Source organism: Leishmania donovani, chromosome 35, assembly GCF_000227135.1.
Source record: "Leishmania donovani BPK282A1 complete genome, chromosome 35".
Classification (NCBI taxonomy): domain Eukaryota; phylum Euglenozoa; class Kinetoplastea; order Trypanosomatida; family Trypanosomatidae; genus Leishmania; species Leishmania donovani.
Genome location: NC_018262.1, coordinates 1795783 through 1818788, shown reverse-complemented (window position 1 = coordinate 1818788; position 23006 = coordinate 1795783). Strand labels below are relative to the sequence as shown.

The 23006-nt window shown below is 57.0% G+C and overlaps 8 protein-coding genes across 8 annotated transcripts; all 8 read right to left on the bottom strand.

Annotated features, from left to right (window-relative positions):
• Window positions 1-1224: 1224 nt before the first annotated feature.
• Window positions 1225-3381, bottom strand: LDBPK_354600 (hypothetical protein, conserved; the record flags this gene model as incomplete). Its single annotated transcript, XM_003864989.1, has 1 exon — window positions 1225-3381. One exon carries the CDS (start codon window positions 3379-3381, stop codon window positions 1225-1227), a length of 2157 nt encoding a protein of 718 aa, XP_003865037.1.
• A 1066-nt stretch (window positions 3382-4447) lies between these two features.
• Window positions 4448-4984, bottom strand: LDBPK_354590 (hypothetical protein, unknown function; the record flags this gene model as incomplete). The annotated part of the gene is made up of 1 exon (XM_003864988.1): window positions 4448-4984. The coding sequence occupies one exon, from the start codon at window positions 4982-4984 to the stop codon at window positions 4448-4450; it is 537 nt and encodes a 178-aa protein (XP_003865036.1).
• A 1131-nt stretch (window positions 4985-6115) lies between these two features.
• LDBPK_354580 (hypothetical protein, conserved) lies at window positions 6116-6811 on the bottom strand (the record flags this gene model as incomplete). Its single annotated transcript, XM_003864987.1, has 1 exon — window positions 6116-6811. The coding sequence occupies one exon, from the start codon at window positions 6809-6811 to the stop codon at window positions 6116-6118; it is 696 nt and encodes a 231-aa protein (XP_003865035.1).
• A 707-nt stretch (window positions 6812-7518) lies between these two features.
• LDBPK_354570 (anaphase promoting complex subunit protein, putative) lies at window positions 7519-7767 on the bottom strand (the record flags this gene model as incomplete). The annotated part of the gene is made up of 1 exon (XM_003864986.1): window positions 7519-7767. One exon carries the CDS (start codon window positions 7765-7767, stop codon window positions 7519-7521), a length of 249 nt encoding a protein of 82 aa, XP_003865034.1.
• A 1352-nt stretch (window positions 7768-9119) lies between these two features.
• Window positions 9120-13571, bottom strand: LDBPK_354560 (hypothetical protein, conserved; the record flags this gene model as incomplete). The annotated part of the gene is made up of 1 exon (XM_003864985.1): window positions 9120-13571. The coding sequence occupies one exon, from the start codon at window positions 13569-13571 to the stop codon at window positions 9120-9122; it is 4452 nt and encodes a 1483-aa protein (XP_003865033.1).
• Window positions 13572-15140: 1569 nt separating this feature from the next.
• LDBPK_354550 (hypothetical protein, conserved) lies at window positions 15141-15713 on the bottom strand (the record flags this gene model as incomplete). Its single annotated transcript, XM_003864984.1, has 1 exon — window positions 15141-15713. One exon carries the CDS (start codon window positions 15711-15713, stop codon window positions 15141-15143), a length of 573 nt encoding a protein of 190 aa, XP_003865032.1.
• Window positions 15714-17103: 1390 nt separating this feature from the next.
• On the bottom strand, window positions 17104-17703 carry LDBPK_354540 (hypothetical protein, conserved; the record flags this gene model as incomplete). The annotated part of the gene is made up of 1 exon (XM_003864983.1): window positions 17104-17703. The coding sequence occupies one exon, from the start codon at window positions 17701-17703 to the stop codon at window positions 17104-17106; it is 600 nt and encodes a 199-aa protein (XP_003865031.1).
• A 1025-nt stretch (window positions 17704-18728) lies between these two features.
• LDBPK_354530 (sm-f snRNP core complex protein, putative) lies at window positions 18729-18959 on the bottom strand (the record flags this gene model as incomplete). The annotated part of the gene is made up of 1 exon (XM_003864982.1): window positions 18729-18959. One exon carries the CDS (start codon window positions 18957-18959, stop codon window positions 18729-18731), a length of 231 nt encoding a protein of 76 aa, XP_003865030.1.
• Window positions 18960-23006: the final 4047 nt, after the last annotated feature.

Here is a 23006-nt window from a genome sequence, read left to right as displayed (position 1 = left end):
AACCCCCCCCCCCCCCCCCTCAAGCACCACCGCCCCCCCCCCCCCCCCCCCCCCCGCTGCCTCGCAGGCCGCCTCACAGCCGCTCCCATCATGCCGGCCGCCACCTGCGGCATCCCTCCTCGGAGAGGGAGGGGGTGACGCTCAGGCTCCCCACACCAGCAGGCGGTGGTGAGGGCCGGGTGACGGATGCGCTGGAGCCGCGCAGACGCGTCGGCACTGCCGCAGGCCGCTCCGACGCAACGCCATCCAGGACCTGACACACCGCCGACATCCGTCGCGATGCAGCGCACTGGCTTCCCTACGTCGTGGGCACGTGGACCCTGCCAGCACCAGAGGAAGTGCAGCGCTGCATTGGCAGGGGATGAAGGAGGGGCTGCTTGGCTTCTTCCCATGCACACAGAGGGTGAAGGAGACTAGTGGATCCGGGATACCTCACTCCGGGGTGTGTTTGCCCCCTCCCGTCATCAAAGGGTGAGATGGACGCGACACAGTAAAAGACGGATGAAAAAGAGGATCCACTCGCTGATAAGCCACGCGCAAGCACACACACCGTGAGCGGATCAAGAGCAGAGGAACATTCAACAGAACGAGTAAGTGCTGCGGGGGAGCAAAGAGAGAGAGCGTTGCGCTGTGCATGCGCGTTGTTGGCGTGCACCGGTGAAAGCGTAAGAAGGTGAAAAGGGATGTGCCTCCATGCGAGGGCGTGCCTCTGCGAACTGCCTTTCGAAGGTTCACACATGAGGTAGGAGGCCGGTGATGTCGGCGATGCAGAGTGTCTGTACGGATATCCGCAGCGCATCACCATGCGCCCTTGATATGACCAGAAGAAGCTCTCGAGAGGTGAGGGAAGGATGTGTAGTGGAAATGCAAAGAGACCAGAGAAGGGGGGGAGCCGATACTTCCCCCCTCAAAAAAACAGCTTTTAGTGAGGCTTCATAGGTGCCGCCTGTTGCCGCTGCTAAGATTGCGCGGCGGTGGAAGAGCGGCCACCCAGTCTGTGGGGCACTTACACCCTGTCGAAGAGTCGCTGCGCATCTATTTCTCTTTTGCTGTAAAGCTTGCTCTGTAATAATCGGTTGCCCTCTTGGGAAGGCTCCGAAAGCACAACGTAGCGGGATTGATAGTAATGTGCCGGAGACCACCCATGACCGAAGAGTTTTAGCGCAGAGAACAGCCTTGACGCTCGACATGAGCAGCCGCGGTTCGACCTCGTCGGCTGCCCCGTCATCCGTCTGCCATGCCGTTCTCCACGTTTTGCTGCTCACGCTCCTTCTTGTCGAGCAGGCGCAGTAGAAGCTGCACGCGATCACGGATGGTCGACTGCGGGCGACTGGCTACGAGCACGTTCGTCAGCCCAGCCATGACTAGCGTAGGATTGCCGTCGGCGAAGAAGTCCACGAAGCCAACGTAGAACATCGGGGCCGGCGTGATGGTGAAGCCGGCAATGCGGAAACACCCGTCCGTGGGACTGAAGGGCACGGATACGACCACCTGCCCCATCGTGCTCACGACAAGCTCTGCACCACCCTTTGCGTTGTAGACGCATGTCACGCACAGCAGACCACGACTCAGGATGTGGCCCGCTATGGTGGCCTCCTCGGCGCCTGTCGCCCCGGTCGAGAAACTCTGATTCACAGGGGACGTGGTAAGGCTGCTAGAGGCAAGCGGCGGGTTCGCAGGAGAGGGGTCGCTCCGCCCCTGCTTCCGCTGCTGTTGCTGTTGCTGTTGCTGGAGCTGCGACAGTGGGAGGCGGCGCGGACTGAAGAAGTGGCGCAGGGTGCTCAAATCGTGGAAGTTTTTCGAGCTAATGGGCGCGCCCTCGAGGCTCGCCGTTGACGAGTTCACGGCGGTGAACGTAGGCTGCTGCCCATTCGCAAGTGTGATGACCTGCGGGATATCTGCGACGCTTTGCGTGATAGCGGCGCCGCTGTTGATGGCGCGCAGCACCAGAAGGTGACCGGCGCTATCGAGAATCACCAGTGCGGCGAAGTCGATCCCTTCATGCTGCGCAAGCGCGTCTGCCTGACTCGAAAAACTGCCGTTCCTCCGCGTGTCTTCTTCCATGGCGTCGTCCAGTAGGCCATCCACGACAGCGTTGCGGGTCTGTGATCGGCCATTCGCCCGCTTCGTCTGCACAAACATCACATCGGCCACGGGCCCGCTGATTCGCAGCACCAGGCGCTGCGAGGTGAGTCCCAGCAGGTACACCCGACCGTCAGTCGTCCCGGCCGCCGCGATCACGCTTGTCGTGGTCGACTGCACCGCGAAGGCGCAGATGACGCGGTCTGGCTGAAACTGCAGCAGCCACGGGGCCACATCTTTGCCCTTTGACGGCCCCGCACGCACTTGGATGCAGGAGTTGGCACAAGCGCTGCCCACACACGGGGAGGCAGCCGCCGTCGCTTCAGCAGCGCCTCGGACATGGCAAGCCGAGACGGTGAGGAAGAGCAGCTCGCCGCGCCGCCGTGTTGATGCTGCTGCCGAGGTGCCGCCCAGCTCTGCTGCAGCGGCGGCACTGCCGACAGTCGGGTGCGACTGCTTCACGACTGCGTTGGCAGGCGCGCTGTTGGTGCTGGCCCCTACGTCGGACTGGCCGAAGTGCCCCGCAGACAGCGTCGTCGAGCCTAACGAGGAGTATACAGAGCACATTACAACATGATTTGGGGCCGTCTTGTTTTCGGAAGCTGCCATAGCAGGGTGGTAAAACAAACGAAGCACAGACTGCATCGGGCACAAGGGTAGGGCATCATGAGCCACCACATGCACCAGCCCTGCTTCCACGTGTCCGCCGCTGCTGCCGACATCGCCTGCCGAGGTCGGCGCCAGGATACACCGCAACTGAGCCATGAGGACTGTTATGTGGTGCTGCAGCGTGGCATCGGACCAGGCAACCACAATAGCGATCGTGTCGTCCTCGGCAGTTGCCTGCGCTGCATGGGCACCGTTCCCATCCTCACCTGCGACGAGGCAGGCGGTGACAGCGACAATGCTGGCACAGCTTCCCTTCGTGTGCGGTAGTATGGCGGTGCCACTGCAAGATACGGCCGCGCTCTCGCCCTCGCGCGCGGTGGCGTTTGACCGCCCTCCTCCGCCTTCGAGCGGCGCCACCGGCCGCCAGAGGAGCCGCGTGAGGAGACAGTGGCGACCATAGCGCCGCTGGGTGAGATCTGGGCCAAGAATGGCAATTCCGTCGGCCATCCCGACCACGCAGGCGGAAAAGCCGTGTAGGCTGCGAGGCTTGTAGGAGATGACAGCCACGCAGCCAACGCGTGGCACGCCGGGCAGATCCGTTTCCTCGCCGCAGGTGCTGGGCAGCATTGTCTGCGCCGCCACTCCTCCGATTGGGGCTGCGGATATCGATGAGCCCTTCAGGGTGGTCATCGCCCCTGAAAACGGAAAACAAAAGGGATCTTCAGGAAAGCTAGATAGGGACGGCGTGCGCACAGGGCCGTCACATTTTCACAGCGACTCCGCACCAACCTTGATGTGCACTTCGACGGATTGAAGTGCCTTCCGGTGAGGGGGAAGGGGAGAGCAAGAGGAGAGTCGAGTGCGCGCAGTGCCCAAGAGGAGATTCAGAGCGAGGGTGGAGCAGCGTCTATCGAAAAGCATGCGTGGAGCATTCACGCATTGGAGAGTGACCTCCTCACACGCACAAAACAAGCGGGGTGGGGGAGGGGGGAGGAATAGTCATATCGTGCCGTTATGCAGTTGCAAAAAAAAAAGCGGCACGACAATGTGTCATGCGCTACGATACCACTGAGAGAGATCCTCGATTTGGTGCCATGGGTACTGGGCTCAGACACGAGAAGGAGGAGCGACGGGTGGCTACAGAATCTACTTGAATCTTCGTGAGGTGCTCTTGAAATGGTTGTAAGATAGTGAGCTGGGCTGCCGGGAAGCCGTGGTCTGGCCCCGAAGGCACTGGCATAGACGCAGAAGAAGGTACCAGCAGACTAGACTACCAAAAGAATATATGGCCAGAGAGGCTGAGCGCGCGAGCAAAGCAGGCACGGTCACTGAGTGCAGGGTGCGCAGTGCACCGCATAACCGTCCAACACCAAAGCAGCAGACTACCCTTTCACTGCGCGCAGGATGGAAAGGGGGAGACAGAGGGGGGGGGGGCAAAGTACCGCAAGCAACATCCGCAAGCACCGTCGATTACCCGTCGGACGACAGTCGAAAAAGTGTCAGAACAGGACGCAGCTACACCAACGTACTTGGCTAACAAAGCAGTGCGCCGCACGTTTCCGCCATGGACAGCGACGCGCAAGCGAACGCAAGGACAGGCGTCAGCTGAGGCGAGCATCTGTAAACGTTTTGCTCGTCAGTTTCTCACGTCACTTCCTTCTCCCTTCGCCGCCCTACGCGGGGCAGGTATGTCGCTGACGGGCGCCGTCGATTTCCACGCGTTAGCCTTTTTCGGTGCTGCCTCCACGCACCGCGCTTACTCAGTTTTCTTCACCGCGTTCATCGTTGCGATTCGCTCCTCGATCATCTTCTCCAACTCGGCCTTCATAGAGGGGCGGTAGCCGAGAAAGAAGAGCACCTCCAGCCAGACAAAGAACACCGCTGCGTGGATTGCCTGCAGCGGATCCTCCATGAAGGCTGGCTGGCGACCCTCGATGAACTTGTGCCCCACGATCTGCGCTGCCCAGCCTAGGACATGAATCCCAATGCTGCTCGGTACGTGGCGGATGAGCACCCGTGAGCCAAGGTATTCCATGACCGCTATCATTGGCGTGTAGAGTGTCCCCGCACTCGGCTCCATCTTGATGAACGAGGCTGCGTAGAAGGCCGTGACGATGTGGGAGAGGTTGACGCAGCCGGCGATGGGCACACGCGCAAGGAAGCTCATGGCGGTAGTGAAAATGACCGGTACGAAGATCACATGAATCATTTGGTTTGGCCACTTGTGATGATACGCCCCGTAGAAGACGAAGCTCTTCCTTAGGTCGAAGTAGTTCTCCAAGTACGCGAGCATGGCTCTATCAGTTCTCTGTCTGTGTACGTTGGCGCCCTATGCAAGAGATGGCTTTGCAGTTGTGGTCGTGGTGATGGAGCTCAGAGGCCGAAGCAGATGCTGATGGCGTCAGCTGTATGACGACTTTGGTGGAGTACCTCAGTATGTGAGAAGTGACTGAAAAAAAGGATCCCTGTATGCAGCATCGCAGCGCCGGAGAGAGGCGAACATACATGCCCAGACACAAAATAGAAGAAGGATCGACAGAAGAGGACGAGGAAGAGCAATGAGTGCTCTGGGTGCGATTTCGTCGATCCATAAAGAGAGAGCGAAGCGAGAACATCACAGCAACTCGACACACTCACAAACAGGGTGGCGCACGTAGGATCGATTACGTAGGGGGACCGCTCCTGCCACGCTCTACAACTGTCTCCAATTTTGTATGTCGCTGCGTTGCCGCAGCTCGGTACTATTACCCTTTTCGCTTTGCCTTTCCTGCTTTTTGTCCGCTGCCGTGAGGAGATCTTCTCTCCCTCCACACCACTACCTGCTGCGCACGCTACCCTCTCCCGCCTCTCTCCTTCGTTCCTTTCCTCTCTTCGGCAACGCTACGAGGAAGGATGACTAAGAGGAGTATAGAAGGCACAAAAAAAAACTGAAAGAGAGCAGTGATACAAGACAGGAAGAAGGCCTCCGTTCGCACCAGCAGCCCTTGCACGGAAAAAAAAAATACAGCCACTTATCGTGGCGATGGCGCACGCGTGGCACAACACGTACACAGACGTCTCTGCAGCTTTCACTGCAACCACACGGAGGACTAGCGAGCAATGATGGCGAGTGAGAGGAGGAGGGGGGAGAAGGGAGAGGAAGAAACAAACAGGCAACAGCAGATCGTCACGAGCAATGCAGATGCGCCCTCCTTTCCCTACAAAAATGTCAGGCCTGCTCGCGGCAAACAGATAAAACAGAAAGGCGCAACGACTCTCCACAGAGGGATTCACCGTACGCTGGCGCGCCGCGAAGAGGCTCCCCCCCCCTTTTCCTCGCGCGCGCCTCGCTAGAAACACTAATAATAGGCAAAGAGAGGAAATCTCCCAACAACAGAGGCTCCCCCTACATTTCCGCGATCAGGAAAGACGAAACTTTGCCGGCCTACGCGCCAACCTTGGAGAGGCCCACCAGCTCATACCCGCTGTACTGCAGAGTAGCCTTGATGTTCGCCTCTGCTTGGGCCTCCTTGTGTCGCAGCTGTGCAGCGGCGAAGGCGTCTGTAGCGGACTGGATGTTGTGCAGACACCGGTTCCACCACATCTTTACATGGAACATGGTCTCCGTGTGGAGGGTGCTCTTGGCTTGAGTGAGCTGCGTCTCCACTTCCTTGTCCTTTTTCACCATCTTGGCGTACAGCTCGTCGTAGGTGCTTGGCGCAACAAAGATCGGCACGATGGAGATGCGGTCTTGCATCGCCATTCGGTTGCGTTCCACAATGCGGTCGACCTGAAACTGCTCTTCCTCCACGCGGTTGCGGATACTCGTGCTGAGGAAGAAGTATACCAGCGCTACGCTAGCTGCGCCGACGCCGAGTGAGACGGTGAACACCTGCATGCGACGGAGGCTAATAAACGGCTTCGGCTCCACGTACGACTGCAGTCTCTCCGGGGCCTCGGTCGCCGGCGGAATGAAATCGGACGGCGATCTGGTTGCCGTGTGCACGTGCTTGTACTCGGTCGTCGTGCCCGTCACCGAACTCTTCGCAACACTACCCAGAGACGAGCTGACAGTTTGGAGGTCGCTACCGCCACCAGCGGCCGCTGCCGCAGCAGCGAGCCGAGCAGCGCAACGACGCATTAATGGACGAAAGTAGGTGCGGGAGAGGGGGAGTTGCTTTACGATCTCGATGTGGCGGATACTGGCTTTCTTCCCACACAGCAGCGTTTCTTTGTTTCTCGTGCACAGCGCTGTCGATGAAAGGGTGCCGGTGGCTGCGCGCACGCGTGTGATGGGTATTAGGAGAGGGCTGCCGGGGCTTGTGCCGGCAGTTGGCCGAAACGTAATGAGTGTGGAAGGATGTAGGGCGAGGAGCCCAAGAAGTCCGAGGGCAGAGGAGAGCGTAGAAGGAGAGAGCAAGGGCGAAACTGTAGCGCCATATCATCGGCGAGGAAGTGAGGAAGACGGGGGAGCAGCTGACGCCGGCGTATACAACTCACGCGCTCTCGCACGAGCAAAGCCCCCGTGAGTACTGGTGGAAGACGCCTACGTGCGGGGTTCACTTTGCAGAGGGCGTGCGCCTACATAACACCAAGCTGGTTTGGCCCACGCGAAGGTGCACTTCCGATGCTTTTCTTATCTGTGCGGGTAAAAAGAATGCGAAAGCAGTATCAGCCGATCTTCTGCCACACGCAGGGAGAGAGGGATATCAGGCATGCATAGCACCAACCGTGCCCTCTAGAGAAAAGGGGGCTCTCCACAACGTCGGTGGCACAATACGGATGCTAGACGGCGCATGTCAAAGGTGGTGGCAACTTCAGACGGGCCATGCTGCACTGATTCCCGTTCTACATTTGCCACGGCGCACGGCACGTCGGGCACTCGGGCTGGCCCTCCTCCTTCTCCAAGGCCCGTGTGATGCAGTGCAAGTGAAACGTATGGTGGCAGGGGCTCGTCAGGATTGGGCAGTCGTCGCCCGGCACGCGGCAGGTGGGGCAGGCTGCCTCATACTCTTGACGACAGATGCCGCAAGTTTCGCCCTTGCAGTCCCACATCCACTTCGCCACGAGGTGGACGCTCTTTATCTTGACATCCATGGCGCACGTTTGATAATTTTTTTTTCTGTCTATGGAGGCATGCGGGAAGCTTGGTTGCGCGGTAGTAGGGGCGGGCGCGCAGGCTGTTTTTTCGTAGATGCGAGAGGGGACGAAAGTATCAGCCAAGCACACGGAGCCCCCTTTTTTTTCAGTTCTACTCAGCTCCAAACGGGGACCATCCGCGTTACGTGGCGAACCGGGCAAGAGGAGAGGCGAGGTGAGTAAAGAGCTGAATGAGAGGGAGAGATAAGAGAGAAAGAGAGACCATCGCGTGAGCGGCGGCACGGTCGTCACCGAGCGCGTTCCTCAGCAGCTGCCTTCCCAAAAAGACGCGGCGACCCTTGCCGATGATGACAACCTACGCTGCACACGGATATCTGAGGGGAGCGAAGGGGTTGCGGTGGCGCTACAACACTCACCCAACTAGAGGCAATAATATCCCTTACTCTTTCGCACTTCCGAATTTTCCTTTTGAGTCTTCAAGTGCTCCTAGATGATGTTGGGGGCCCTCACCGTGGTATCAGGGCCTCATTATACCCCCACTCTTTGTGGGGGACTGCAAGCAGTCTGCAGCCTGCCCTCGGGTACGGCTGGCGGGCTCTTGACGTCAGCGTACACGTCGGTATCGGCGCTGTGCGAAAGAGACACACGGCCACGATGACGCTTGGGCGAGCTCGCCACAAGCCGTGCCCGCGATGCAACGAATGCACGCATCCACCAGCAGCGTGCTTTTTTTCTGTCGTTGCTGCATTGCAGCGGTGCTGAGCGTACTCCTGGGCCTAGCGTATGCTGTATGCAGTGGCATTGCGGTGGGCTGAACGACACCCAACAGCGCTGGCAGGTGCGGTTCCTTGCCATCGCCGCGGTGCAGCAGAGGTGGAGGAGAGGCGGTTGTGCGCGCGTTTATATATCTGTCGGCGTTTTTGTGTTGAAATGGTGCACTGAAAACGGGGAAAAAGCGCTGCTCTGTTCTACATGCAAACAGAGAGGTGGCGGGGCCGTGGAGAGGGCCGATAGCGAAAAGACAACCAAAAAATTACCAATGTGCGTCTGCATGCGCCCCTTGACGCACAAACCCGTACGTGCAGGGCCGCTGATGTCTTCTCGTGTGTGTGTGTGTGCTTATGCAGGTGTACATCTTGACTTAGGGGAGTACAGGCAAGATCGAAATGCACAAGATAGGAGAGAGGCGCCTAGAGTAAACGAAGTAAAAAAGGAGGAGCACGCGTGCGCTCCGAGGGCCCAACAACCAAAGAACAAAGAGGTCCACAGGAGTACAACCGCACACATGCACAGCGGGCATCGTCGTCAGGAGGACCGGTATCACGTCGGCATCGTCACCAAGCTGAACCTCATGTGGCGCCATCAATCAAGGCATCCTTGCGTGCACGCACCCGCGCCACAATGCGGTCAATCTCCACGTTCACCGTTGGTGAGACTGCGGCGGAAACATCAGCAGAGCGTACGCATGTCATTCTAGCGCGGTACGACCCTCGCGGATGGCGGTAGCTCTCACCCGACGCCGTCCGCGAGGCGTGCGCAGGAGTTTTGCTGGTGAGTGTGGACGAAGCGGACGGCCGGCCTAACCCCGACCTTGCAGAGGAGGCGCAGATGGGAGAGGCCACGAGATTCGTTGAGGCTAAAAGACGACTAGAAAGGGGCACAGGTAGCGATGGCGCACCACCCTGCCTTGCGAGATCGTCGCCGCCGCTTTTAGATACGATCGACTCCTCGTCTGTTACCACGACCGCCCGCGCACCGGTGGCCGATGGGCAGCGGGACGATGGTTCCTGGGGGCCAACGAGGCAGCTCGACGGGTGCGACACAGGCAAGGACGAAACCTGCCCCTCGCCCGGGATATGAGAGAGCACAGTGCCGTCGGAGCCGAGGGGGCTGACGGTTGTCCTGGGCAAGCCGCGCTCTTGCGCTCTGGAGCCGATCTCCGCCACGCGCTGCATCAGCCGCGCAGCCAGCACGACCGAGCTGCTGCAATCGCCGCCACCGAGGTGAGACGAGCTCACTGATGACGAACGGCTGCTGTGGTGGCTGCTCACTGTCTCGCCTTCCGCACTCAACACCACGTATCGCCGTCGTTCTCCGCGGTAGGCTTTTCGCCCGCGCTGCCCGCTATCGTCGTCGCGTGACCGCAGCTGAAACGGCCGTGATCGCTGCCGGCGCCGCTCCTCGTTCAGTTCCGTCATCTTCAAGCTCTTCACACGGTTCGCCTGCATTACCTCGCCAATTGTCGTCGTGGTTGTCAGGAGTCGACCCCGCGCTTGAACGCAGTGGCGCAGCTCCTGCCGCAGCGGCTGCTGCATTGCTTGCCGGAGCTGGTCCACCTCTATCGGTGTGGGGCCATCTGGGGCGAACAGGCTTGGACGGAACGTGTACGTGTCTGGTTTTGCAGTAGGAATCCGGTCTTGCGTGGCAATGCGCGGCAGGACAGGCAGCGCAGCTACGAGCCAGTGGAGCACGCACACGGCGAGGTACACGCAGGCCAGAACAAGGGCGACGTTAGTGCCGCTTAGGGGACCGTGCGCCCCGTAGGCGTAGCGATTGCTGCAGCTCTCAAGGTGCGCTGTGCACAGCACGGCATCGCCGGCGGCGAGCGCCGCGCACGGCACGACGTGGAGGCGCCTATGAAAGATAGACAGAACATAGGCGGCGAACGCGCACGCGATCGCGCCGAGCACCGCTTGGATGCTGCGCAGAAGGTGAAAGAAGCACGGCTGAGCGCCGCCGAGGGCTAGATAGCGAACCGCGAAGTACACGATGAGGACGTTGTCAAGGAGGGCGGCAAAGCTGCAGCAGATACTCACAATGAGACACTTGCCCGGCGCCGCGGGCGGTCCGTAGAGGTAACGATTCGAGAGACCAGCGTGGTATGCGGGGGGAAAGAGACTCAAGAGGATCCAGAGGCAGCTGGAGTCGCTGGCGCTGGCGAAGCCGCCACTGTTTCCACTGCTGCCGACGTCGACACATTGACTCGCGCGAACGTCAACGAGGCATGCGTCCGTCGTCTTCGTGGCGTAGACGATCAACGCGAGACCGAAGAGAACCGCGACGCAACCGAGCGACACGCCAACCGTGAGGCGAACGCACACTGTTCTTAAGAGTGGATGTAAGCCTTGCCGGAGAAGCAGCGTGAAGCCCACGTCCGTCTGCACGAGGTTCGGGTAGAGAACCGCGTGAAAGGGCGGCCGCTTTCCCGACTTTAACGACGGTGTCTTGCTTCCATCGCTAGGGTTATCGCCCGAAACAGTGACGACAACGTGTGGGGCCTTATTTGCGGCTGCGCCTGTACCACCCGGTTCGCTTTGCTGCGGCTGTTGTGGATGGGGGGCGGGGTGCTGCTCACACGTCTGTACCCTCGCTTCGACGGCGTCTTCCTTTGCCTGTACGGTGGTCGCGGCGTGGGCCTTGTGCTTTCCACGACCGGCTCTGCGTGGCGTCTGCAGCCGCTGGGAGCGCTGGTATTCGCGCCACTGCGATGCCACTTGGCGAATAGGCCTGGCGGTCGTCAGGGGGCACCACAGTCCCTGTTCGCGGTCGTAGCTCAGGGCGACGAGCACGCGACGCCGCGGCGTCGCGTGCGTGACGTGGGCAGATGGCCGACGGTGGCTTCGGTGTAGATGAGGGCGCTTTGCACAGAACGAGGTGGCGGCTTTGCGGTCGGGTGACACGATGAGCACATCGATGCCGCAGTGGTTCAAAAAGCGCAGCACGGACGAGAAGCGCACCCAGATGTGTGTTTTGTTGCCCACCAGTGTCGATGCGGGCGCTGCCGCCGCGGCCACCGCATCTGCGCGTTGCCTCTCCGCTTCTAAGGCGCTGTCGTCCCCGTCTCGTGTCCTGGATTCGCCGCCGCTGCGCGGGCGACGATTTGGCGCGCAGAACGCCCACAGCGCCCTCACCAAGTCGTTGTAAGGCGCCACGCTACCCCAGAGCGCATAACTGATGGCTAGGGTAGGGCTGTCAAAGACGGCCAAAGTGTCGTGAAAGTCGGAGACATCAACCACATCCGGCGGTTCAGGGACTACATCTGGCGGCGCCACTGCTGATGCTGATGCGCGCTGCTTCTTCGGGTTATTGGACGCTATCGTCTTCACGCGTCCTGCCCTCATGGCGGCCTGCTGGATGTTTGCGATTGGCTCGGCGCGGCCCAGTACCTCGTGCCGCAGCAGCCGCAGCTTCACTGCCACCGTGTTCACGTCAGCGATACTGAAGACGCTGGTACACGCAATACTCTTGATGTCCCTCTTGCGAAAGTCGAACTGCTGAATGAGCGGTGCGAAGTGCACCAAGTCAGCTGCTGCCGGCCGCTCCGGCTGCAGCTGCGGTCGCGGTGGTGCGTTCAGTGCAGGGACCAAGATGGGTAGCTGGGCTTCGCCATGCCCGGAGATCGACTCAGAGGGCGATGAGGCGGCCACACTGGGAGCGAGGGGTGATGCATCGGGTGTCCGCGCCGGTGGAGGGAGTAACGACGGCGGGTCTTGTGGCGGTGCCTCAGGTGCAGTCGGTGGGGGCAACGGCTGCGTCTTTGGTGGTGCATGAGCGCCGCTGCCGCTTCGCGGCGGCGCGGTTGTGGAGGAAAAGGGGGTAAGGCTCGCTGGACCCTTCGTTCCATTCCCCTTGCTGCCCTCACCACCGCTGTGGCTGCTGTTACTGCCGCAGCTCGCTAGCAAGGCAAGCTGGGTTTCATGGGTCGTGCGTGCGAGCGGTATGCTCGGTGGCTTGCCGCTGCAAAACCCGAGGACATCTCCCTCTGAGCTGCGCGGGCTGTCACAGACCGGCAAAGTCGAGGGCGGCGGGGCGGGAACCAGAGACAGTCTGCTTACTCCATGCGAGGTGCCCGAGAAGGGCGTGGACAGTTTTTGCGCCTGAACGCTGCTATTGGGGAGTACATGCGGTTGTGACTGCAGCGGCTCTGGGAAGCGGGGAGGGTCAGCGCCCGACTCTACCAGAGGGCTCGGGGAGGCATCGCGCACGGTTCTGGGCGGCTCTGTTGGAGTGGCGTCCAGCTGACTGGGCAGGGTCGACGACTGGCTACGCTTATCAGCGAATGGATGGCGGTGCAGGGGCGCGACTGTTGGGTGAGGTGACGTGAGGAAGTCGGAGGAGGAAGTCGGCACCTTTGCGGCTGACTCCTTCGGGTAAACTGACTGCGAGGCAGGGGAGAGGAGAGGTGGAGTGCCGCCTTCCAGCAGCGCGCCTGCTCCACTCGCTGCACCGGATGACTTCCGTGCGTGTGCGAGGGGCTGCATCAAGACAGAAGAAAGGGTTTTCTCTGGTGGCGAGACAATCGAATTCTTGGCGCTGAGGGCCGGTGTGAACGACGCCACGTTTGCGGCAGTGGGGTGGGTGGAGACGCTGAGGGGGCGCATAGGTCTGGCGCTCTTGAGGGAGTCAACGTTGTCAGTGCCGCTCCGCACAAACTCGATGGGGTGGTACGAGTGCTTTTGTGAGTCCCCCAGGCTGGCGGAGTCCAGGGAGGTGCCCGAGACGCTCAGAGGACTCTTACGGGCATCCATGGCGTACATGTACTCGCCAGCGTGCGCCATCGGTGAGAGTGGCAGGACCTCGGCGGTGTGGTACGAAACGCGGGAGTTGCCGCCCGCGTGAAACTGCGCGGCGTTTCCTGTTGGTCCCGTGGAAGTCCGCCGGGTCTGGTCCCGATCTCGGTCGCCCTCGGCGGCCGAGAAAGAACAGCCGCTGTGGTGTGCTGCCGGGCCATACGATAGCTGAAACAAGGGGGAGAGGTTGCTCAGGGTTGTCCCATCGCCGCTGGAGGTGCTCTCACTCATGGTTAGGGCAGCTGTGGACGACCCCCGAAAAAAAACGACAATGATTGAGCGCGCAACTAGTCTCTGACGTGCGTCGGCGCAGCAACGCCTACTATGTTACATGAAGGGCAACTGCAGGAGCCCAAAGAGGGCATCGGTGCCAGTCGTTGTAGCTGCGGCAAATGATTGCAGATAGGGACGCCAGGAGAGAGGGAAGCCGATAGGGCCCACATCTTCGACCGAGAAAAAAAAAACATCAACCACATGCAGAGGTGGGCGGCTCACAAACTACGCAGACGTAGACGTAGGGAGTCGCGAGTGAATGCGCTCATTGTAATCAGTTGCTAGGCAGCTACATTCTTCTGTTTTTTTTTTCTTCGTTCCTTTCAGCTCCGGGATGGTGCCAGGCCTACAGATACGTCAAAGCAACGAGCACCCCTCACCAGGTCGATTCACGCCGGCATGCCTGAGCTGCCGCTCTCTTCTGTGAACCGCACACCAAAACACGGCTCGTTTTCAGGTCAACATGAACTTCTCCCGTTCTATCATGCATATGAACGCCGAGAAAGAGAAAGTGAGTGAGGGGCGGGGGTAGTGGAGGTGGGGGAGGGTTAGAGGGAGAGAGCACCACTGGCTGAGTCGAAGATTGTGCTGCCCATCGGAGATGACGACGATCACTACAACGGCCACTTTCAAAGATGTATAAAAGCGAAAGGAGGCATCGGAGAGAGGAATACAGGCCAATGCAGCTATAAGGCGGCTACTGTTATTCACTTTCATTTTTTTTCAACCGAAGTCATTCTCTGTGCGTAGTCGCATACACGCTGTCATCGTGCCCGTTTGCCCTCCCCACCCCTCTCGCTCTTCTATTGATGAACGCAAAGAGCCGTCACTCGCCGGCGTTTCGTTTTATCCTCCATACAAAAACGGCGATGAGGCGCTCACTTCCATAGAGCAAAAAGGCCAGCATTAAATCAAAAAAAAAAATGTGACGAGAAATGATGTTCACACGAAGAGCAAGAACGATATAAAAGGAGAGAAAGCGAACTAAGAAGGTGCCCGTAGCGTCGGACGCAATCATGAAGTCGTGCAGACAAAGCCGTGCTCGACTCAAGATGGAGGGCGCATGCTCACTGATACAACGAGGGAGAGAGAGGTGCGGGCCTGTCGTTTCCAGGGCGAATGCGTCGTTGGCCCCACACAGTAACGTGGATGATCTTTATGCATGCACACAATGGTTTTTCCTTGTCGAGCTTCGCCCACCGTAAACCAGAAAACCCGAATGACCGGAAGAGGGGAGGACGAAGGAAGAGAAAGAGAAATGAGTGAGGGTGACCACCAGATCCTCGAGCGACAAGATATGGTGCGTACAACAGTTCTGTGCACATATGACTTGTGTGCGAGAGAGAGAGAGAGACAGCACAAACAGACACCAACAAACAACGAAAGAAAGCGTGCAGGCGTGAAGAGGGATGTTCATCAAAGTAAATGCACACAATAAAGACGAAGTCGTCGCTTGGCGGGGGGACGAGGAGGAAGAAAAAGGAGAGAGGCAGTTGCCACGTAGCATTTTCAACCGCACATCACACCTCAGTTGAGACTCGGGTCATCGGATCCGTAGCCACCACCACCACCGACGTTGTCGACTATCTCTTCTCCGTCCTCTTCCTCGCTGCTATCTTCTTCGCGCACGTGCATCCGGTAATGAGTCACGCTGTACAGATCCTCAGCGAACTCGAGAAAGTCCTTGTAGTCCATGGACGCCGCTATGTAGCTAGTGCAGACACACCGATAGGCCGTGCTCGGGGACCTCCACTCTTCCTGAATAGCGGATGCTAGGAAGCGCAGCATCGACTCATCCGACTTCTCCGTGGTAGCCACGAATTCTTCGATGATGTCCTCGATCAGCGCAACGTACCTCTGAAAAAGTTGATACAGTCGCAGACTACCCTCTGTGTTGGTGTTCACCTCGCTCTCAGAGGCGACGAGTGCGAGCGTGTCGTCATTTTCTTCGATGAAGTTTCGCAGGCGATCGGTGTTCTTTCCTTGCGAGAAAAAAGTATCAAACTCCTCCAGCAGCGCGCTGGCCTTTGCGTCGAGTAAAGAGGCCGGCGTGTCGACAGCCGAGGCGAGAGAGGCCGGCGTGTCTTCCTTTGTCGACATTACGGGGGAGCTCTACACGATGAGACACACAAGCAAATGGTGGTTGGTGGGCACAAGCACACAGACACAGAGATGAGCACCGTGACACCAGAGGGCAGGCTGGACACCACGAACATGCGAAGGTGAAAAAGAGAGTGAAAATGCGGGAGCTCGTCGTTGATCGACGGAACGAAAAAAAAAAGGAGGGGGGCCAGATAGACTTAAGATGACGAGTGCACCGCTACACACACGAGCGACAGAAAGCACAGCAAGGTGCGGCGACGAAGGAAAACGCGGAGGAAGGGTAGATGATGGAAGCAGACCGAGGAAGCGCGAGTGGGGGTGGGTGGGTTCCACGAATGCGAGAGAGGGAGAACGGATTTTGAGGCAAGCGTCACTCCTTACATACACTCTGGGAGAGGATAGGCGTGAGGGTAGACGCGGAAAGAGTAGAACAAGCGTAGCGCTGGCCATACGGGGCAAGAGGAGGTATACCCTCCCCGCAAGATAGGGGGATGTGGGTGGGTCCAAGATGAAAACCACCGCATTTGAGGTGAGCAAGCAATGAAACAAAAAGCGGAAGCCGCAGAGCGAGAGAGAGAGATGCGTGGGGTGGTTTGACAGCCAAAGGATGCACAGTACAGTGTGGTAAGAGAGAGGCGCTGTAAAAGCGCCGAAAAGAAAGAAGGCGGCAACGCAGCCGCCGCCTTTCAAGGGACAGCAACGCGCAAGAAAAGCTCTCATGCACGACGCGCTTGAGGCCTCAGTGGAGGTTTGTGGTGTGATCCGCTGAACGCACTGTGGCACAACAGTTTCGACACCTGATCGAGGAAGCAAACGTGTTTTTCTGTTCTATAAATTACCACAGAGACTTCTTAAATCAGATAGTGAGGAAAGGCATTGCTCCTGGTGGGCTTGTGGCTGTGAGAATGTGCGCGAGTGCCGGCGCCGTGGGCACTATTGCAGGGGCTCCTTCTAGCAGCGACAGTCATAGTTCATACCCAGATGCAAAGGCTCAAGGATGCATGCACAATCCCACAAAACTCACCCCTCCCACATGCACCGATTCTCACGAGTGCTCTCCTCCTCCTTCTATCAGCACAGTTTCTGAACGCCAAATAAAATTAAAAAGTAAAAAAAGAAGGGAATCACCTCAGCGCGCACCTTTGCTCGATGTCGAACATGCGCTGCGCTGATGGCGACCTCCTCCTCGGCACGGCGCACGCAGTATCACGTGCTCCTTTTTCGTTTTTTTTTTCCGTTCTTCATACGAAGTGAAGTTTTCTCTCTTTTTCTCCGCACACACTCGTACTCACCAAATAAAAAAAAAAGAGTGACGGAAAAAAAAAGAACCGAGAACGGTGCGAGACGAAACGAATAAGGGGGGATGTCACGGTGACGGCCGGTTCTCTTACGCGTTGAGATCGCTGATGTCTGCTGCCGGTTCCTCCTCCGTGCACTCGCCGTCGGCCATCTCGGCCCCGTCGTCGTCCAGCTCCTCGTCGTCGGAATCGCCGCCCGCGTCCTTGCCCATGGAGGCCATCATTGACTCCATGTCCATATCACCCATACCGCCCATGCCGCCCATCATAGACGCCATGTCCATGCCACCCATGTCGCCGTACCCGCCGAAGTTGGACGCGGCGGCCACCTCCTCAGCCTCGTCGTCCTCGTCCTTCCAAAGGTTCCAGTCGGCGGAGAGCCAGCTCTTAGTGGCCTTGGTGGACTCATCAACCAGACGGTTCCAGTAACCCTTCTCTTTCTTTATGGCACAGATCTGAATTGCCATGCCAAGCACCTTGAATGTCGATTCCTCCGGAACAATCTCCTTGAGGAGGTGCAGCTCATCCTTGAGAGCGTGCGGCTGGCTGCCCTTGGCGGTGATACCGTTGCCGGAGATGGACACCGTTTTCTCCTGGAAGTTCACCTGGACGTCAGTGGGGGTGCTCGCCTCGACCGTGATGAACAGGCGGTCCTTGCGCTCCGCCCACTTGATCGGAAGGTGAGACATGGTGGCCTGCGATGATGATAAATCTGGTGTTTTTTTTTTGTTTATCTTGTATTTTCAATAAAACCGGAAAGACAAGGCCGGCAACTATTTTTAATTGTGCGATGGTGTGCTTGCGTGCGTGTGTGCGCGTATGTGTGACGTGCGAAGCTGCGTCAAGACTCGAAGAGAGTGTTTACGTGACAAAAAGGTTGTTGAAAAGGAAGGAAGCGAGTTGGCGGCACAGTGGATGTCAAAGTAGTTCTCTTGATGCACGTGTATGCGCCGTGTACAGAAGAGAGGAAAGGATGCCAAGGTAGAAGGAAAGGACGTGAAAGACAAGACACAAGGCCGCGCGTCTATGCATGCTAAACCGCCAGCTGCTCCCGGTGAATGCAACTCTCCAGCTGATTGTTTCTGCGCTCACGAGACATACAACGCCTAACGAGGAATCACACAACACTGCGGTTGTAGCGCTTTGCTTCGCGGGCACAGCGCGAGAGGCACGACCGAGGGGATACACATCTCGCGGGGACGGCCCACGCATCCTCAGGGACAGCCGCACAAGCAGAAAACAAAAACAAGAGAATGCGACACGCAAATGGCACGCGCTGAAGTTCCTTTTTGCAGTGATGTTTGTCGTTCTTGTTACAAAACCGACTGCGGCTAAACGGCACCTTCAGAGCTGAAGCTCATGCCCGCCTTCCGTTCTCAGAAAAAAATAAGCCGGCGCATCCACACACACCGACGCGTCAGCATACATGTGCGAGGACGGATACAGAGCGTTCCGCGACCAGAGCAAACAAACACGCGCACCTGTTGTCAACAGATCACAGAGAGACCCACGATTCATCAGTGACAACGGTGCCGTTGCTTTATCCCAGAGAAAAACTGTCGTGACCCCCCGGCCTCGTTTTCGTGTATCCCACTCATCAAGCGTGCTGTACACTAATGAAACACGCTCACCGCTGCCCTCGAGACATGTGGGGATGGTGCTACCAACGATGGAGCACCGCGATTTCTCCCGAGGGCACCTATGGTGCTGCCTATCAAGACGCACTAGCCTCCTCACGGATGTACAGGATGTTGTTGTTGCGCAACAGCATTTCACCCAGTTCGGTGTCCTGTTTCGCGTGCTCTACCGCATTGCGCAGCTGCAGGTTCATGAATGTGTCGCAGCTTACAAGGTTACCCTCGTACACCGGGCCCCACTTGCTCTTCACAAGCACGTTTTTGCCGATAAGGCTGTGCAGAAACGCTCCCGGGACGTTGGCCTCCATACTGGCGCCGAGGAAGAATCCGCCAATGACCTTTTTTGGCGCTGCAGAGGCGCAAAGCGAGCAAAACCACACACACCGAAAAGATTGAACAGTATCACCACAACGGGGTAGAAGAGGGGTCGGAAAAGCGTTTCTCTCTCTCTCTCTTTCTCTGTGCGTGCACGTGTGCGTGTCCAAGTGCCCGTCAAGCGTTGGCTTTAGCTTGCCGATCTGTTGTTTGCCAGCAAGGGCGATCGCCGTGAGTATTCGTGGTATGCTCACGCCAAAGAACAAGAGGTGTAGAGGGTTACCGAAGAAAACGGTCGTGGTTATGGGCCAAGATGTAAGGTGAACGTGAGAGGGGTGATCGAAGAGCAACAAAGCAGAAGACTCCAAATTTCCATGCGCGCACAAGCGTGCCGCTATTTCAAGGACTCGGCTTCAATGCGAGTGCAGCCCGTTTGCATCAGTATTGTCGCAGCACTAAATGTGTATTGCGCGCCTTCCCTATACCGCTCCCGAGCCCGATGTATGCAGAATTAGACACAGCGAAAAAAAAAACGCATGCGAGAGGGGGATGAGGGCAAGAGACGCACTTTGACATAACGCCGCGTCACCTCTCAGGCGACTGGTATGTGCCCCCCACCCCCACCCCGCCCCACCACCTTCGCATCTGGTTTGCATGCTGCTGTTGACGACGGTCATTTTGCCTGCATATGTACGCACACACGCATCTTTTTTTTCTGTGTTACTGTTTTGCTCTCTTTGTATGATGAGTGGCCAGTGCTTTCTCCTGTCAATCGTGTGGTAAGAGTGTGGATTCTTGGCACACGAAGAGGGCGCGAGAAGTGAGAACACAAAGAGGTGACCGGAGAACGAAAAGCTGGCAGACAAACAGCAACAGTGAGGGAAAGTTGAGCAGCCTTCTGCACGCTTACCCTTTATCGTTACTCTCTTGTGCGTTTTTGAGGAGAAAGGTTGACGGAACTTCGACCGTTTCCCGCTGTGTTCAGGTGCCGAAGCACCCCAAATAACTCTCCACAAAGCACACACAGTACACGTACCTCCCCCTTCGCGTGTAAGGCATGAAAAAAGGCGTCCACAGAGCACACGATGAGACACGTGAGGGACCATCGCATCTACGCCGACAAGAGGCGGTCAACAATACACCAATAAATAAAGGAAGCAAAGAAAATGAAAATCGTAAAACGAAAACAGAAGACAAGATAGGCAGACAGTGGGTAATGTTTAGTGAACGGTGCTATCGTGAGTACTCCCTTCTCTCCAGACACAGGCACCAGACACAATAGACGTAATAGGAGACGCTCACATGTGCGAGACACACAAAGAAAAACTGTCATTCGTCCCTTTTCATTCAAGTGCCACTCTTCACGCTGAGGCTCTTCTCCGCTCTCGTTGCTCCGTGTCCTCTCACAGGCCATTTTACTTCTCTCTCTATCTTTCGATTGCAATCAGCCCATCTCCACAGCGGGCGCCATTGTTTTTATTTTTTTTTCTGTGCATGCGTGCGTTTGGTGAGAGTATTGATGGAGACGAAGCGAGAACTACTGGATATTTAGAAGGTGAGAGGAAAGCATGAAAGCACTGAAACAATCAAGCACACATGCACAGACACACAAGAAAAAGCATCACGAAGAATTAGGAGAGAAAAAAACACATGAAGAGTCGGTTTTTGATGGAGGTAAAATGCGAAAGAGAAGGAGAGAGTCCTTTGATTCACGTAATCCAAGCAGCTTTTTGATATATATATATATATATATGTGTTCGTATCTAAGCAGAATGCCACACACACACACATACACACTATTCGAAAAAAAAAAGAGAGCAAGCAAGCAGCCTTGAAAAGAAAAAAGAACATAATGCGCGCGTGCCTGTTGGTGACAATGCGACGCAGCGGCTATGACGAACGGCTTTGAGCAAGGTGTACACCCTCCTCTTTTCCTGCCTCACCACGTCGCAGTAGAGAGTAACCAGTGCTGCGTGGCTTGTGTGGAGGAGACTATTCAAAACAAAAACTCAAGAGGCACAGAGAGTTGTTCCCACGTTTCCGTGACACAGGATTTAATCAACGGACAAAGTCACCGCGGCGGTGCGAATTGACCGCTAGGAGGGGAGTACAACAACACACGAGAAAACGAGGGTTTGGGTTGGTGGATTATTGCGTTGGGTGAAGCGTGAGTGTGACTGCAGCGGCTTCGAGAGAGGGTCACTGCCACACAGGGGAAGCATCTGGGATGCTCTTTCAAGCTTGACGGAGGGTACAATGGTAGCCCACAGCGCCAGAAAACAACAAAAACAAAGGCAAATAACAAGCGAAGCGAGAACAGAGAAAAGGGTACACACACACTCCCGTTCTTGGTGGCGCCAACCTTCCGTACCTCTTCGACTCAGTTTCATAAAATGAGTTCAAACTCGTCTCCGTCTCTGATGGGGATAGGGATGGAGGGAGAAACAGGGGGGATGAGGTTTGATCGGAGAGGGAGAAAGCACCGCTCTGTAAAAGCAATGAACGCTTTTTTGCGGTCGATGCTGCCCATCATACAGTTGCACCACAGCACGCAAGACGACAAACAACAAAAGAACAATAAAAAAGGCGAAAAAAAAAAGAACTGCCGCGCTCGCGAGACACGGAAGAGACGATCGATGAACTAAAAGAGAAATGTGCGGAGGTTGGCACACTGAATACTTTGTGTGTGCACTTGTGAGCGAACCCACAAGCGGGTGAAGGCACAGATGGAATGTGACAGGGACGCAGTCATGAGGGTAGCAGGTGGTGTAGTTCCATCAGCGGCGGGAGAAGGGCGCTCGAAGACGTGAGACAAAAAGCAAAAAATCCACATCAATGATGCACAGATCGGTAAAGAGACGCACAAAAAAAAACGGTCGAGGAGGAAAATCGTATCGTGAATGTAGCCGCTTGCACCTCTCCTCTCTTTTTGCTTCGGTATGTTCCAGCTTCACCCCACGTCCACACAAAAATCATATAAGAGAAGACCATTCCCGAAAGCGTTCAAAAGTGAGAGTGCACACACACACAAACACGACCCACCTCTGATTCTCGGGGGGTTGCCATGCTTTCTTCCAGTCGATCTCATTACCGTTCGTTAATTTTTTTCTGATCCTCTGGCCAACATACTCCATCGCGTGCCACAAAATCGCCATCTTCCATGAGCACAACGAGCGCTGCAAGTGAGAGGGGCGACGGCGGCCGCGGCATGAGAAGAGAGAGGGATGGTGCAGTTTGTCAACCAGCATGCACTTGACCGCGTCCGTTCCTATAAATGCAACACTCAAGCAGAAAGAGAATGATTGACTCCTGTGGTGCTCACGACGAAGATACTAAGCGGCGCACACACAAATACAATCACGAAAAAGTCGTTTCAAGATGCATGTAAAGGTCCTACCCACCGCCGCCGAACATGTCAGCAGCACCCTCACAACGGTAACAGACAGAGAGAGAACAGTCCCTGTGCAACACTGCGCACATAGCCACAGATCTCACAGGCACAGGAGCCGCGAAAAGAAAAAAGAAATCGACAACGACAAAACAGCACAAAAACCGACAACAGCGGTGATATCGGTGGCGGCGCGGCGTCAAGAACACACGAGTCCTCTACGGCAAGAGAAATTAAGAGGGTGAGGCAAATAACTGAAGTAATTCTCATCATCGTTTATGTATAAGCCAAAAAGGCCGCCACGCCACCACTTGAAAACAACAACAATGCCTCAGACAAACAAAAAAAAATCAAAAAAAAAGGCACGCGAAAAAAGAGAGAGAAGGTATGTCTAGAGCCATGAGGGCTGATGCGTTAGAAGCGTTTTTCTTATCCGTCAACGCGTCCGTGTCTCTGCCACCAGCCATGACGTCAACGCCACTCCACACACACACACACGCCCTCTGGCCGGCCACAGGCCTCACCGAGTCCTGCGACGCAGCGCGGCACACACGCTTTGCGGCAACGCGCCGACTCAGCCATCCGAGAGCACGGCCCCCCTGCCTCAAGCTCCACCGACCTCCTCCCGCCCCCCCCCCGCTGCCTCGCAGGC